This window comes from Lepidochelys kempii, chromosome 20 (assembly GCF_965140285.1).
Source record: "Lepidochelys kempii isolate rLepKem1 chromosome 20, rLepKem1.hap1, whole genome shotgun sequence".
NCBI classification, from domain to species: domain Eukaryota; kingdom Metazoa; phylum Chordata; order Testudines; family Cheloniidae; genus Lepidochelys; species Lepidochelys kempii.
In genome coordinates, this window is record NC_136399.1 from 1,139,478 (window position 1) to 1,154,329 (window position 14,852).

At 58.4% G+C, this 14,852-nt stretch overlaps 1 protein-coding gene across 1 annotated transcript; it reads left to right on the forward strand.

Annotated features, from left to right (window-relative positions):
- Window positions 1–2,813: 2,813 nt before the first annotated feature.
- On the forward strand, window positions 2,814–6,858 carry ANKRD33 (ankyrin repeat domain 33). Its single transcript, XM_073319195.2, has 4 exons — window positions 2,814–2,907; window positions 3,402–3,531; window positions 4,688–4,828; window positions 6,080–6,858. The coding sequence occupies exons 1-4, from the start codon at window positions 2,851–2,853 to the stop codon at window positions 6,856–6,858; spliced, it is 1,107 nt and encodes a 368-aa protein (XP_073175296.1). The 5' UTR covers window positions 2,814–2,850.
- The last annotated feature ends 7,994 nt before the right edge of the window (window positions 6,859–14,852 follow it).

Here is a 14,852-nt window from a genome sequence, read left to right on the forward strand (position 1 = left end):
CCCAAGGCCTCCAGCAAAGGGACCCACTAGCTCCCAATGGGACAGTGGCCTTAACTGTGGAGACACCTGTCTGCTAGGGTCTGGACTGAGACCCACCCAACTCATGTCACACACGAGGCCCACTTAGCTATGAGAGGGTCACTGCTTCCAGTCTGACCCACACTGGATTTGAACTAACAGCTGCTGGGGGACCCACCATTTGCTGGGACCCCCACAAAGCGCCCTGGCCCCTTAATTTGGGAAACAAAACTTTTTAAAAAGCAAGAGGAAGGAGGAGCTGCCGGCTTCCTTCCGGAGGCGAGGCCTGGCCAACGGGGCTGCTCTTGAGAGTCCCTCCAGGTGCTACAGACCTTGGTCAGTCTGGCCCAAAGCTGGTGAGCCGGGTTCAACGGCCCAGGCAGGAAAAGCGAGTGCACCCGGGTGTTTCATTTGCAGGTGCAATTGTGCAGATCAGATACTTCCCCGTGCAAGTGACCCATTGTGCATCTGCTCAGCTGTTTGCACGGGACGTGCAAAGAAGGCTCAAAGTTGCACGCCCCAGGCACTGTCTCCTTCGGCCCCCGGAGCTCTGAGCTGGGTCACAGTGTCCAGCCCTCAGAGCGAGGCAAGCGTAGAAACACACCTAGGAGAGCGCGATGGCTCCCGGTACCCGCTCCTCCAGCTAAGGACACCAAATCCTGCACACGCCTGCCTGATCCTGCTCAGGGCGGCCAGAGCCATTTTAAGTAACAGTCTAAATTAAGATGCCTTGGCTGGCTAAGCCCCCAGCAAGGTGCCAGCTGTCATCACTCGGGAGCCCCGGGGCAGAACCCGCTTTCCCTTGGGGTGGTGGGGAAGGGAAAACTTTCCACAGGCCTCGTGTCTCAGGGAGTGTCTCTGCCCGGCTGGAGCAGCGCTGAAACCCAGTGGGCCAGGGATAGAGGTGGAAGAGCTGAGTGTCCCCGGAGAAGCCCTGGGAGGGAGAAGCAATTTCTCCCTGCCTGGGCCGAGAGGCAAATGCTGGTGCAATATTTCCAGGGATTTCCGAAGCTTCGCTGGACCAGAGCAGAGCAGCAGCATCCCCCAGCCCGCAGGGACCGGTGACAGGTGCATCAGGGAAGGGGCAGGAGACACTAATGGTCAGGTAGGCAGGAAGCTTGTACCCTCACCCCCCATCAGGGTTTTATTTCCCAGATAATACTGGAGCGGTGGGTGTCAGCCCGCTAGCTGCCAGACCTCCCCTTGCACCCTGCTTGGGACCTTGTGGCAGGGAGTGCCGTAGGCTAGTGGTGCACTGGGTAAAGAAGTGAGCCCTTCCAGCGTGCTCCAGGGTGGGTGTAGACAGGGGTGATTAGAGCAGGGGCTGCCCTGAGCCGGTCACGCACAGGGCTGGGATGCAAGGGAGGGCAGCAGAGAACCAGGGCTGCCCCCAGCCAGAGGACACTGGACTGCACGGGCCAAGGGGCGGCTCAGAGTCGGCTTCCCCTCTGCCCTCCAGGCTGGACCATGTCAGGGCTGTGCTAGTGACAGGTCCAGGGCTCCCTTTGTCCCCCATTTCCCCCACCTCACTAGAAATCTGGGTGCCCAGAACAGTCCAGGAAACGCCAGGGCAGCTCGGCTGCAGTGTTCACGAGTTATCCCGTTACAGACAGACAGAGAAATGCCAGCAAGCTGCGTGCCGGGCTGTCGCATGTTCTGCCAACGAGTAGGGGCCCCTTCCCTGGCGAGGCCTGGGGCTTCAGACCTGGTGGTCTGGGGTCTGCGCCCCTTCCCCAGCAGAGAGGAGGCCTGGACCTGGTGATTTAATTTACCCCTTCAGTGCTGGACTCGGCCCCAGCTCTGCCAGGGAAATGGGCTTTGCAGCTGCCATGTTCTCCTGTGTGGGGATAGGATGGGGGGCAAGGAGAACCCCCCCCTTCTCCTTTCTCATCAAACGGACAAGCAGGTGCTTTCAGAGCTGGACACGTGGGGCAGCAAAGGGTCTCTGTGTCGCTAGCAGCATACGGGACGGACGCAGGACTCTGGGGTGCAGAGAGCAAGCCCCTGCAGCCGGGTAGCGGCCCAGCCTGCTGGGACTGGGGCACGCACACTCCCTCCTCGCCCGCCCCTAGCAGGAGAGGAATTTGGGTTGAGAGGCCAATGGAAGGGGCAGTTGGGGAGGGGCACAGAGGTTCCCCCCCACCCAGCTGGGTCCCCCCGATGGCAGGTGGCCCAGAGGCTGGGCGCTGCTCTGCATCCCCAAAGCTCCCAAGCTGCCCCAGCCCTCAGGCGATGGCTTTACGGCCAGCTCTGCACCTGGGTCACAGCTCACGCTGCTCGGGGGCGGGGAGTCTAATCCCAGTTTGGTCTCAAGGGCGAATGGAGCCATGTGCCAAGATCAGCCTCTGGTGCCCGTCAGTCCCAGCTGCCCCTGCGAGCGGCCCAGAGAAGCCAGGGCTCCCCCCAGCCTCACCACAGCGCGACCGGCCCCTGGGCAGGGGAGGGGGGTCTGGGCCTGGCCCAGCCTCGCTGACCTGGGCTTGCATTGCAGAGTCATCACCCAGGGGAGAAGAGCATCCGGGGGCTCCTGGAGCAGGGTGGGCAGGTGGTGCTGTGCCAGGCCCTGCTCCCTCTGAATGGGCTGCATGACAGATGACAGCAGTGGAAGAGAGCGTGCTGCAGACCTGGAAGACCAGCCTGGATGCCTCGGACCCAGAGCTGCACTACGAGGAGGAGGAGGAGACGGAGGAGGCCGAGCTCTCTGACGCCAGCAGCATCCTCTCCGACGACTCCGTCTACCCCTGCTACGAGCCCGCGCCGGCTGCGGATTGGGGGCACTTGCCCACCTTCTACCAGTGCTGTGCCCGGAACAACGCCAGGCTGCTGCAGGAGATGCTGGCCCTTGGAGTGAGCCGGCCGGAGGTCACAGAGCTGGATATCAATGGGCGGGTAAGCATTCCCGCGCCGTGGGCAAGGAGCCCCTTGGGGGGAGACCGGGATGACTAGCAAGAGGATTCCTAGTGAGGCGGCTGGACACAGACAGACCCCGCGGCTCCTCCTGGCTCCCAGCCCACACTCCGCACCCGTCTCCTTGCTAAGGCTGGAGCCAACCCCGTGGCTGGCCAGGTGCATCGTGGGAGGGGCAGAAAGGCTCCCCCTGCTGGAGGCGGCATACGGGGACTAGACACACCAGTCCAGCACAGCCCAGAGGCAGGAATAGCAGACTGGATGGACCCTTGGACTGCCCTTTACCTGGAATCCTGTTGGTTCCCAGCCCCATAACTACTCTCGTGCTACAAACCATTTTCCCATCATGCACTTTGGCAGCACTGGAGAGGGTACATGAGGCCCTGCAAGAGGGGCAAGTGCTATGGGGGGGTGGGGGCACAGTGGGGAAGACTCTAGCGTTCACTGACACACTGATTCTGAATGCTCCTCCCCAGAATGGGCTCATGGTGGCCTGCTTCAAGGGCTTCGTGGACATCGTGACCCTGCTGAGCAAATGCCCCTACGTAGACATCAATCACCAGGATAATGACGGGAACACGGCACTCATGATCGCCGCCCAAGCAGGTAGGAGCTGCGGCATGCCGGTGCTGCGGCTGCACCCAGGAGCTCCCCAGAGTACAGGGGCATGGAGCGCTCACTGAAATTAGAGGGCAGCTAAACAGGCAATGTCCAGTTATCCTGCAGCAGCGAGTTCCACAGATTATTACAGAGGCATGTTCTCAGCTACCCCAGTGATGGGAGCCTTAACAATAATGTCTCATTTCCAACTTGCTGCCCACTCCCACCCTCACGTTCTTCTCTGAGAGACAGACCTGGTTCCCAGACTAGTCGCCCATGAGAAATAACCAGAAATAACTCAATGGCAGGGGCTAGAAAACAGCCTCCTTTCTAAGCAGTTCAGCCTCACACAGCAGCTGGTCATCGCATTTTGCCTGGACACAAAAATGCAACACCCCCTTTGCGCCCACCCCCCCAGCAGAGGAACAAAAATCCCACAGAAACCATGGCTGGCATGTTCCCAGGGGCCTACAGAAGTCAGAACATCCTGCCCTGCGATCAGGCCTCATTACAGTAGCAGTTTTTAAAACATTAAGTCATTTAATTCCAACGTTCAGGTTCCTACAACGATGTCCCCTTGGGCTCAGAGCAGCCCCTGCCTGAGCAGTGCTGTGTAGTGGACCAGATCCTACGCTGGTGTCAATCACCAAAGCTACACTGAAATCAGTGAAGCTACAGTGATCGACACCAACTGAGGATCTGGCCCGTTACGTTGCACATTTAGGGCCTGATTCGCCTCTCCCTAAGCCAGAATAATTCTACTCACTTCAGCATGGCTACCCCCAATCTACACCCCAGGACGGGGGGGAAGAGAAGCAGGATCTTACTAAGGTAAATAGGAGGGAAACATGACCCAGCTGTCACCCAGCTGTGTTCCCCGCAGTCTAGGAAACTGCACTCTTGGATTCTTTCCTGGTTTACCTGCAGAGGGGCTGATGCATTAACTAAGTTTTTTGCATTTAATTTCCTAGGATTTTAAAAAGTCAAACCCATGCATGATCACTCTGGTTCACTCCCCTGTAAGCACCGCACTGGGGCCTTCATGAACACATGCCCCAGTCACACCGCTAATGCATGCAGCCTTCAGTGAGTGGGCGCTAAATACTCATTTCTTGTTATGTTTTGAAATTCTAATGCAGCTTCTCTCTCTCTGCCTGTCAAGGACACGTCACAATAGTTAACTATCTCCTGAACTACTACCCCATGCTGGAGATCGAGAGGAGGGACGTGCGGGGCCTGACGGCGCTGATGAAGGCAGCAGTGCAGGGGCAGAAGGAGTGCGTCACTGCACTGCTCCTGGCAGGTGCATTGCTCTCTCGGGTGTCTCAGAGAATTGCTGGGCAAGGGCCAAGCTTAGGGGGAAAGTTTTTTGACTCATTTGAAAATCCCAGTAAAGATGAGGCCATTGTAACTTTAACATGTGTTAGCTCAGCGCCCCGCCTAGGGGTTACCTTGGCCGTCTAACTCACGTTAAAACTGACAACTGCCTCGTCTGCCCTAGGATTTTCACCTGAGTCAAATACACTTGTTTCCTAGGCTACATCTTCGCAGCCAGAAGGTGTGTTCACATGGATCGCTCTCGCCATGTAAAATCTGAGTGAGACAAGATGCTGTTTTTTACCTCAGTGTCGCCAGTCAAGGTTATTCCCAGGGGAGGTATGCAGGGTTGACCTCAGCTAGCTCTTCAGGTTATGTGTACCCTGCAAAAAAAACCCTGCGGCCGTGAGTGTCAGAGCCTGGATCATAGAACCATAGACTATCAGGGTTGGAAGGGACCTCAGGAGGTCATCTAGTCCAACCCCCTGCTCAAAGCAGGACCGATCCCCAACTGACTCGGGCTCAAGCCATGGGGCTAAATCAACAGTGTAGACGCTCGGCCTCAGGCTGGAGCCTGGGCTCTGAAACCCGCTGCAGAGCCCGAGCGAGAACATCTACGCTGCTTTGGGAGAGGTACCCGAGTGAGCAAGCTTTAACATAGGTAGCTTGGTACCTGTCGCAGGGAAGCCTGGACCTTGATTCTGCTCTCAGGCTGTGCCACTGGGACCTGCGCGAGCTAGCTTACAGCTAACGTGGGTGCGTCCACACTCGCTGCAATCACACCTGCAACTGCAGCGTAGACGGGCCCACGACCTCTTCCCGGGTGACTGGGGTTAGAATCCCCCGCTGGGCCTTGCTCCTTGTTTTTGGCTGCCATCTAGCGCTCATTCAGTGTTCCATCAGCAGATCTCAAAGCACTTTACAAAGCTGGCCAGTCTCATTCACCCTCATTTTACAGATGGGGAAACTGAGGCAGAGTGGTGCCACGACTTGCCTGTGGTCGCTCAGCAGGCCAGTGGCCAAGCTGGGAGCGGAGCCCAGGCCTGTTCAGGGCACTATCCACTAGGTCACCCTGCCTCCTTCGTTTTGGTCTAAAAGCTTTTTCCCATCCACGAAGCCTGTGATGAAGCTGTTTGGAACAGGCCGGCTCTCAGACTCTGACCCAAGCCACTTGCCTTTATGCAGCCAAGGGGTTCGTTTTTATAACGGGCCCTTTCTTTACCCCCTGTGGTCTCAGGAGCTGACCTGACAGCGGTGGATCCTGTCCGGGGGAAGACAGCCCGGGAGTGGGCAGGTCTGACTGGGCGCTTCGAGACCATGGTACAGATCCGAAACATCCTGCAGCGGCCCCGAGCTGAGCAGTTCAGTGACCAGTACCGGCCCGAGTGGCCGATGCTGCCCGAGTTGGTGGCCAAGGCACTGGCCACTAAATCCAGGTGCGAGAGGCTGTTGGAGAAGATCTGCTCTACCTTCAGCATCAACCTCCCCCATGACCCTGAGGCGGACGGGGTGATGGACCACATGGTCCGGATGACCACATGCCTGGCCAGCCCCTTTGTTGCTACGGCCTGCCAAACCATCTGCCCCGGGAGCCCCCCCGAGGTGGGCAAGCAGAGGCTGTCAGTGCCAGAGATCCTCAAGGAGTACACGCCGGATCCCGATGCCAAGTCCGAGCCCGGCTCATCCTCCTGCAACGGCCAGGCTGTGTCAGAGACCCGCGTCCTGGTCCCGTACCGGAGCACCTCCGGCATGCTGAGCTTCCTCCCCCTGCGGCTACTGCGCAGGAACAGCGTCTTCCCCGGGGGCCACATCCCCAAAATCAAACTGGTCAAGGCCACCTTCCCCCCGGCCTGCAAGGAGAAGCTGCCGCGGTTGCGGAAGAACAAGAACACGCTGGAGCTGCCCAAGTGGAAGTTCAAGGAGCTGAAGGAGGAGAGGAAGAAAGCCGCCGAGGCAGCGGAGAAGCAGAAGGCGACGATGACGAAAACGAAGACAAGCAAAGGGAAGAAGTCATAGGGGAGGGGGGTGCTCCTAGCATGGCAGCTGGCCATGCCCGGGGGCTTTGGGGTCAGGCCCCAGGGCCGCCTCAAGGACACGCTCGCCCTGTCTGCTGTTTGGGGGGCTGCCCTGCTCTGAAAGGGCATTTCACCAAGGGGCAGATCAGAGACCGGCCGGTGGGCTCAGCAGTGAGAACGAGACATAGGGAGCTTCAGACTGCGTGTGAACGATCAGCTAAACCCAACCGAGAACCCCCAGCCCCAGTGCCCCGCAGGGCCCTGCCCAGCCCCAATCAACAAAACCCCACGGAGCACCCCAGTCCCAGCACCCCCCAGGGCCCTGCCCAGCCTCACTCTGTTACCCAGAACCCTCTGAGGCCCTGCCCGGCCCCAGTGCCCTAGTCTGTTACCCAGTGCCCCAGTCTTCCCAGGGCCCCCATTCTCTGTTACTTCCACCCAGTACCCAGGGCTGATGCCCAGAACTTGCACTTGATTTTATGACCTTCCCGGACTGTAGTCACCACTCGCTGTGCTGCGGGAACAGCTGCTCCAGCTCACACGTGACGCTCCCGCTGCCCCAGGGCCGGAAATCACTGGGAACGACAAAACGTGGGTGGAGAAAGGCCAAAGACTTGAACTCATGTGGAGACCGATGTTTGGCCCAAGGAGGCAGCTTCCCTGGGGCTGGGGGCGTGGGAAGGGCGAGCGGGGAATGGGGGTTCTCCATCACTTTGGCGTCGGAGATGTTTTACTTCGTGCAACGCACAAAACGTGCCGGGACATGGCTGCCGAGGGCACCACCTGGCAGTGAAGCTGGCAGCGTAAGGTACGTGGACATTCCTCCAGCCCCGTGCACTGGGATTCACACCCCTGCGCTGAGCCCCTTTGGGTCCTAGTGCCAGGGAGCGCCCGGCTTGTAACAGAGGAAGGAAACAATCAGGAACATTCCAGAAAGGGGTGAAATTCTGACCCCTCCCCCCTATTATTTAGGTCCTCATCTGGCTGCGATTTCACAGAACGCGACTGTTTAAATTAAACTGAAAGCGGTTGCCAGGAAATCAGCGTTGATGAGTATACCAAACCCCAGGGCTGACGACGCCTTGTGCTCTTTTCACTAGCGTCTTCCGTCCAGGGGGATCCAAGTGCTTGGTGGGTATTAAACTTCCTCACTCCAGCGTCGGCCCCCTGTTACTCATGGAGCTGCAGAGAAGCCAAGTGACTTGCCCAAGGTCAGACCACTAGTAGCAGAGCTGATACGACGACCCAGGAGCGCCAGGTCCCCTTCTGTAATCACGGGCCCCCACTCCCCTCCCGGAGCTGGAATGACAACCCAGGAGCCCTGACTCCCCATCCCCAGCTCCAACCACTAGCCCCACTCCCCTCCCAGAGCTGGGAACTAGGACACCTATTGAGCCTAGTCCCCAGAGTCACTTCACCGTTCGGTGGAAATGCAGCCACCTCTGGGGAGCAGCACAGCGCAACAGCTCGAGGCAGGATGACATCACACCCAGTTCAAACTGCAGAGGGCACAGACTGCAATGGCGGCAACTGGGAAGCAGCCAGGAGAGCCCAGAGCCCGCACGAGGAGCCGGGGGATCTTCCCAGAGCACGGTCACAGGTGCTGAGAGGCGGCACCTGCCGCAGCGGGGCCCGCAGTGCAGAAGCAGGACATGGGCTTCTCAACCGTTTTCTTTCCGCCCCCCGCAACATGCTACAAAACCACCCCTGCCACAACAACGGGTTTCATGCAGAGCCCGTAGATGAAGAGCCAGGGCTGGCCGCAAGGGGTAGCCAGCAGGGCCGTTGTCTGGGGCCCCACGCCACACGGGGCCCCGTGAAGCGAAGCTGTTCGGGCTTCGGCTTCAGCCTCGGGTGGCGGGGCTCAGGCGGGGCCTTTGCGCCCTGGGCCCCAGCGAGTCTAACATCGGCACTGCTCTCCGGTTTGCTTTGGCAGACCCCCTGAAACCTGCCCACGGCCTTGCTGAGAACCGGGGCTCTCCTGAATCACCTGCCATGGGCTGAGACAGCCGACCAGCTTAGAATCATAGAATCATAGAATATCAGGGTTGGAAGGGACCCCAGAAGGTCATCTAGTCCAACCCCCTGCTCGAAGCAGGACCAATTCCCAGTTAAATCATGGCTTAGCGCCACCCGCCGCGGTAACCCTGTCAGCGCATTCCTGAGGCAGGAGCAGGGGAGGGTCAGCAAGCTGGTGCTTAATGGGAGTGCAACGGCAGCTCCTCTGAGCATCCAGCTGCAGCGGACCCACACGGGTCCCTGCGCCCCATGCCCCATGCCCCCAAGCTCTGGCAGGAACAGCCCCCAGAGGGCACTCGCGCTGGCTCCAGCCTCGTGGCATGGCCAGGTTAAGGGAGCGGGGATGTGCTGTGCTTGGTGCATTGTCCCCTACATACAGCGCCTGGCTCAAGGTGGGATGGGAACACACCTCCCGCCACCCGGGCCAGGCCAGGAGTGGAGAGGGGACGGAGGTTCCTGCTGTGGGGTCCTGGCTGAGATCAGATGCTGTGTAGTTACCCAGGATCGCCCCTCTCTAGGACTCTCCCCAAAACGGAGTTCAGTTAAAATGAACCAGCAGCCACAGCCTGGGCCATGAGCAGCAGAACGGAGAGGACTGGGCAGCCCCAAGAACAGGAAGGGGATGGGAAAATCAATACACTCCACCTCCTGGAGCAGCGCTCAGAGTCCCCCGCCCTAGATGGAGGTGGGCAATGCTTTTCCCTAGCAAGTCAGACTTCTGGTGTGGCCGGTGGGATAAATTCCCACCCCTCTGCAGCCTGGATTTAGTTGGCTTAATCGCATTGAGCTGTGCCCTAATGCTAGATCACATATGGGACAAAGCCGCAGGGCTGGAGCCACCCTGGCAGGGTCTCTAAGGAGCCTGGCCTCTTGGGGCCTGAAACAGATACAAGCTGAAAGGAACGGAGGGTTTCCCTGCAGGCACCCATGTAGGTCACAGGCACTGCCCCAGCCGGGTGCTCTGGGCCCACTCCCACACCTCCCAGAGGTGGGTCTGCTCCTATTTGCAGATCAGGAGACACAGGAACATAGGTAAAGTGTAGGTAGCTCATCCAAGGTCACATGGCAACTCTGCAGCACATTAGAACCTGCTCTAATAACCAGAGCCTACTCCCCCCTCAGGCTCCCAGCCCCCTGCTCCGACCCCACTCCCCTCCCAGAGCTGGGAACAGAACCCAGGAGTCCTGGCTTTGTCTCCTCCCGCAACCATTTATGTTGCAATTGAGGCCGGCAGGCCCCGGTCGCATTACACAACATGCCGAAACGCATCCAGTTGGAGCTGTCTAGTCACATCTCATCCACTGAGCTGCAGGTAAAATGTGGCGTCTTCACAACTCGGCCGTCTCCGCGCGCACCTGCTGATCCCGCAGCAGGAACCACTCTGGGCTCTGGGACCCTGGAGATGGGCACCTGCAAACTGAGAGACGGAAGGAACGGCGCGGTAAAAGATTGTCTGTCGTCTAGAGACGCATAATAAAGCCGGGTTACTGCATTGTAAACAAAAGGGCCAAAGAACCATCGAGTGGACTCACGGGACCCTTTGGGCTCAGAACTAGCGACGTGAGAGCAGCGGGCCCTGACTAACCTGCAGCTCCATGCCCAGCACCTTGCAGCGGTTACTGGGTTTGGCTCTTGAGCTAGAACGTTACCTCGGGGCAGGGCTGGCTCAGAGACAGACGGGCAGTGTCCTGGCTGCAGCAAGGCCAGGAACTCAGCCCGCCCTGCTGAGCCTTGGCTTCAATTAAAGCATGTTGCTGCCTTTCCATTTACACCGGGGTTGTCCCACCCACAACACACCAGCTCCCAGCCATTCTTGGGGGAGGGTTAAAAGGCCAGGTGCTCAGAGCATTGTGGGCCTGGATGTATAATAACCTTTGATTTGGGGAGTTGGGTCTTGTTTTGCTGGGTTCTGTGCAGGCTGTCTCTGCCCTGAGGCGTTTATACCCTAAGATCCCTAGGGTCCCGTGTCCCCCTGCCTGCTCCTGCCTCCCTCACTAAAATAGCCCCTTGCGGGTTCAGTTGCTGGTTTTGTGTATTGCTGCTGTGTGGATGCTACACAGCTGCTGAGTTCCTCCCCAGAGGTGGCTGCCTGTCAGTGATGGGACAGGGGTGTCCTGAGGCTCTAACTGACCTTTGGTGCAGCGTTTTGGAGGGACGGGCCTACAGACATGGGAAGCGCGGCTCACGCTGCTCCCCTTCCTCCCTTGGCTAATGCTCAGGTTCCTCCCCGTGTTGTGTCCTTCCTTTGCCAGCTCACGGGTTCTGCACGCATATGGGCTGGGGGCGGACGGCACATGGAGCAGGCGAGTAACTGCTCTGCACACGCCGCTAGCCTTGTTCTGCCGGCGGGCAGGGGAAGGGAGCGCAAGGCACCGGCGAGGACAGGAGCGTCTGGGGGATGCTTGGATTTTTGCAGCACAAAGCTCAAGTGCTGCCTTTGTAAGAGCCAGAAGGGGAATTTATCGGGCTTTGGGGGTGATTGTAACCGTGAACTGACGAGTGTGTGCGTGCATCTCTGCTTTCCACTGCTCCAGTGTGTGTCCCAGTCCCCATGCTTCTACCAGCTGGGGGAGAGTCTCCAAACGAGAGGCTGGTTTTGGAGGCAGAGGGTAGCAGAAATCTTGCACCGAGGCCCTGTCCTGCTGCAGTTTCCAGCCTGGCATTGCATGCTCACGATGCTTTCCCAGGAACGGTCGTCGTATTTTTGCTTTAGTTTAGTTTGTGGACTTCTCAGTTGGCAGATCTGGAGTTGCCAGTCCCCGGCTGCCCAGATGAAGGGTTGTGGTGCAGGGTTGGTTTCCTGGAGGGTGTGTGCTGTAGCATTTAGAGACATGGCCTCACCCTCAGGCTTCTTGGGTTGTGTTCATGGCTCTGAGAATCAATACAATCTCGGGGTTGCAGCCCTGGCTTGAGTGCCGGCTCTGGGAGGAGAGCATGTCTTAGGGCTTGTCTCCACTAGGGAGAAAGGTGGGTTTTCAATGTGTGCGTTAGAACTAGAATGGTTCGAGTAGGAGATGTCAACAGAACCCAGAAGTCCTGCACCCGATCTCTGCTGATGTTGGTGACCACTGAAACAAGCAGCCCCCCCGTGTCTCAGTTTCCCCATCTTGTACTGTGGAGATGATGACCTACAGCATGGGGATCCTGAGGATTAACTCAAGGGTATCTGACGTGCTTTGACATCTTCAGAGGCATGGCGTATTGTCCCACAGTCTTTTGCCGCTGCTGCCTTTCTCTTTGCAATGCCAGGAACCTGCTGCCTCTGTTCCCATGTTCCAAACATCTGTTTCACAAACCTCAGCCCCTTAAACCCAGCAGGAGCACCTCAGAAGTGTGTCCAGCCTGGCACCCGTTTGTCTCTGACAGCCACTTCAAAGGAAGCGTAAAACCCCATATCTGTGCAGTGCTACACCGACTGTGTCTCACGGGCTCTGTCGGGCTAACGCCCCGCGGAGATCCTCCTTTCGCCCAGGTGGCAGGGGCCTGTGCTTTCTGTGCAGGATGCTCGGAGCTCAGTGTCTGAGTGGCCATGTCAGCAACATGATGACAGCTGAGGGGCTCCCGGGTAGCTGGTTCCACGCATGCCTCCGTCCCATGGGAGTGCTGCGCGCTGGACTGTCTATGGCTGTGGGCACGTTGCTCCGATGCCTTGGAAGAGGGGTTTTAATATTCCTCCAGCAAGCAATGAGTTAACGAGCCCCCCGTCCCCTTCCCCCAAACTCGGCCTTTTTAAAAAATAAACCAGTGGAGCTAATATAAGAGCCAAGCTCCTCTCTCCTGCGAGTAGGAGGCGGGTCAGCTCCAGCATCTGGCTGGTTAGAACCGGAGTTAAGAATTCCTTCCTAAAGGCGCCCAGACTGTGCGGTCCTTTCTCGCTGTCTGAACCTTCCCACCCCATTCCCTTTGGGGCTTCTCGCCAGAGGCCCTCAGTTCTGCAGAAGCTGACGCATGTGCTTCCCGCTAGCCAGCCAGCCGTCCCAGTGACCTCCTTGGGGCCGCCTGAGCGCTCCCAGCTGAGCGGAGGGGTGGCAGAACACGCCTGCCCTGGGACAGGAGCGAGCCAGGAACAACCCGGGGGTGCCGAATCCCCATCAGGCCGCTGGGGTTTCAGAGCCAGAACAAAGCTCGTTCATGTGCTTAGGGAATCGGGGGCTGTGAAGACAGGCTCCCTGCATGCCCAGCCTTCCTTTCCGCCTCAGCGCAGCAGCTGCCCCCTCCAAATCAGACTGAAACTGTTTATTTCCCAGTCCAGGGACTCGGGCTCCACAAAATCTCCCCCCCTTCCCCTCCCCCAACCTACAATGGCACTGAAAGCTCCCCCTGGTTAAAACAAGCAAGAAACTTTCACAGGCACGGTTTAAAATTTGGGCCGTTTATGTTTCATTCCGGTTTTTTAAACCTGCTGTTTACGTCACATGTAGGGTTGCCAACCCTCCCGGCTTTGCCGGGAGTCTACCGAAATCGGCACCCATCTCCCGGTAGCTATTGAAAGCAATCTCGGAGATTTTACTAGGTCCAATATAACTAATAACATTACATCATGTTGGGGGGGAATCTCCTGGAATAGCTTCAGCAATCAGTAAAAATTAGGGGCCAGGGGCCACACAACTGATGCATCGAAGTTTTAGTGATGTGGGTCTAAGTGCAGGACACCTGGGCTCTGTTCCTAGTTCTGGGAGCAATTAAGGTCTAGTGGTTACAGCAGGCAACAGGGAGGCAAGATGCCTGGGTTCTATTCCCAGCTCTGGGAGTGGTTGTAGGGGAGGCCTGAGAGCGAGGATCTAATGGCATGTAGCTTGCAGGGAAGCATCTTTAACTCAGATTTAACGGTGTGAGCCCAGGACGCTGCTGTGGAGGTCACGTCTCTTCGCTGAAGTTAAGGAGAGCAGCATGGGACCCTGTGACTTCATTACAAAGCAGGATGTCATGCCAGTCCAGGTGCAGCTGGCCCCCTGCTCCTTCCCCAAATGGAGGAGTTAAGAGGCCAGGAAGAAGTAGCCTGCCGGAGGCCTGAGGCTGGAGGAGAGCTCCCTGAATGGGAGAGAGGAAGAGGGAGAATCAGCTGACTGTGAGAATGACCCAGAAGAATGAATTAAAAAAGGCAAAAGGGGAAGTGCTGTTTCCGGTCCCCAGAGAGCCCTGCCAGCCATGCCAGCCAGCCTCACAAGTCTGTCGCTGCAGGGAAGCTCCAGAGGCATTTGCGGTTAGGCCGGAAGTAACCCTCTCTCCTCCCCCTGTGGGAATTTGAACATGAGGGTTAACACCCAACTCTTGCAAAAAGGGCTCTGGGGCCTTTGGGACCAGGTCCTGGCATCCCATGTGAAAGGCAGCCCCCAGCAGTAACAGTGTCCGTTAGCATCCGGCTGGGGGCAGCATGCTCCCAAAGGGCACAGCACCTGCAGCTCCGCGCGCCCTAGCACTGCCCTGGGGCTCTGGGCGAGCACCCGAGCACCTTTGAGTAGCACAGCGCCCCCTAGGGATCATTGGGGTGAGCACTGATGGTGAGGGCAGAGCGCCCCCTACGGAGTCACTTGCATCACTCCCTGCCGCACAGCAGCCCCAGTGCCGACCTGGGGCACTGGGGTCAGCACAGACTGAAAGGAGCGGGGCTCCTTCCCAACTAGTCGGTACTAACAAGTTCCTCAATTGCTTCCCAGCCCCACACACTGGTCGCCCCTACACTGGCCCCACCTGAGCTACCAGCATCGCTCCCGGAATGTCTCTCGTCTGCTCCTACTCCGGCCCAGTAAACTGAGGCAGCTTGACGGCTGCCAAACCCCTAGGCCCCGGCTGCTCTGTGAGGAGACTGTGAGGAGGCTGCATTTCCCTTTGTCCAGACACGGGTTTGGTGGGAGCCTGAGGAAGAGCCAGGAACACCGCCCACCCGCACACCCTGGCGTGGGGGATTGTTTGGACGGGGACTGGGCGGGCGGGAGAACAATCGGGATGGAGCAGGGGCCCGGTGTGTGCAGGAGG

What these genes read in the sequence shown, in the direction of transcription:
- ANKRD33 (XM_073319195.2), top strand. Translation starts at nt 2,851, where the DNA reads ATGCTGGCCCTTGGAGTGAGCCGGCCGGAGGTCACAGAGCTGGATATC. An exon ending in CATGATCGCCGCCCAAGCAG is followed by an intron (nt 3,532 to 4,687) that starts GTAGGAGCTGCG and finishes CTGCCTGTCAAG; the next exon opens with GACACGTCACAATAGTTAAC. An exon ending in CACTGCACTGCTCCTGGCAG is followed by an intron (nt 4,829 to 6,079) that starts GTGCATTGCTCT and finishes CTGTGGTCTCAG; the next exon opens with GAGCTGACCTGACAGCGGTG.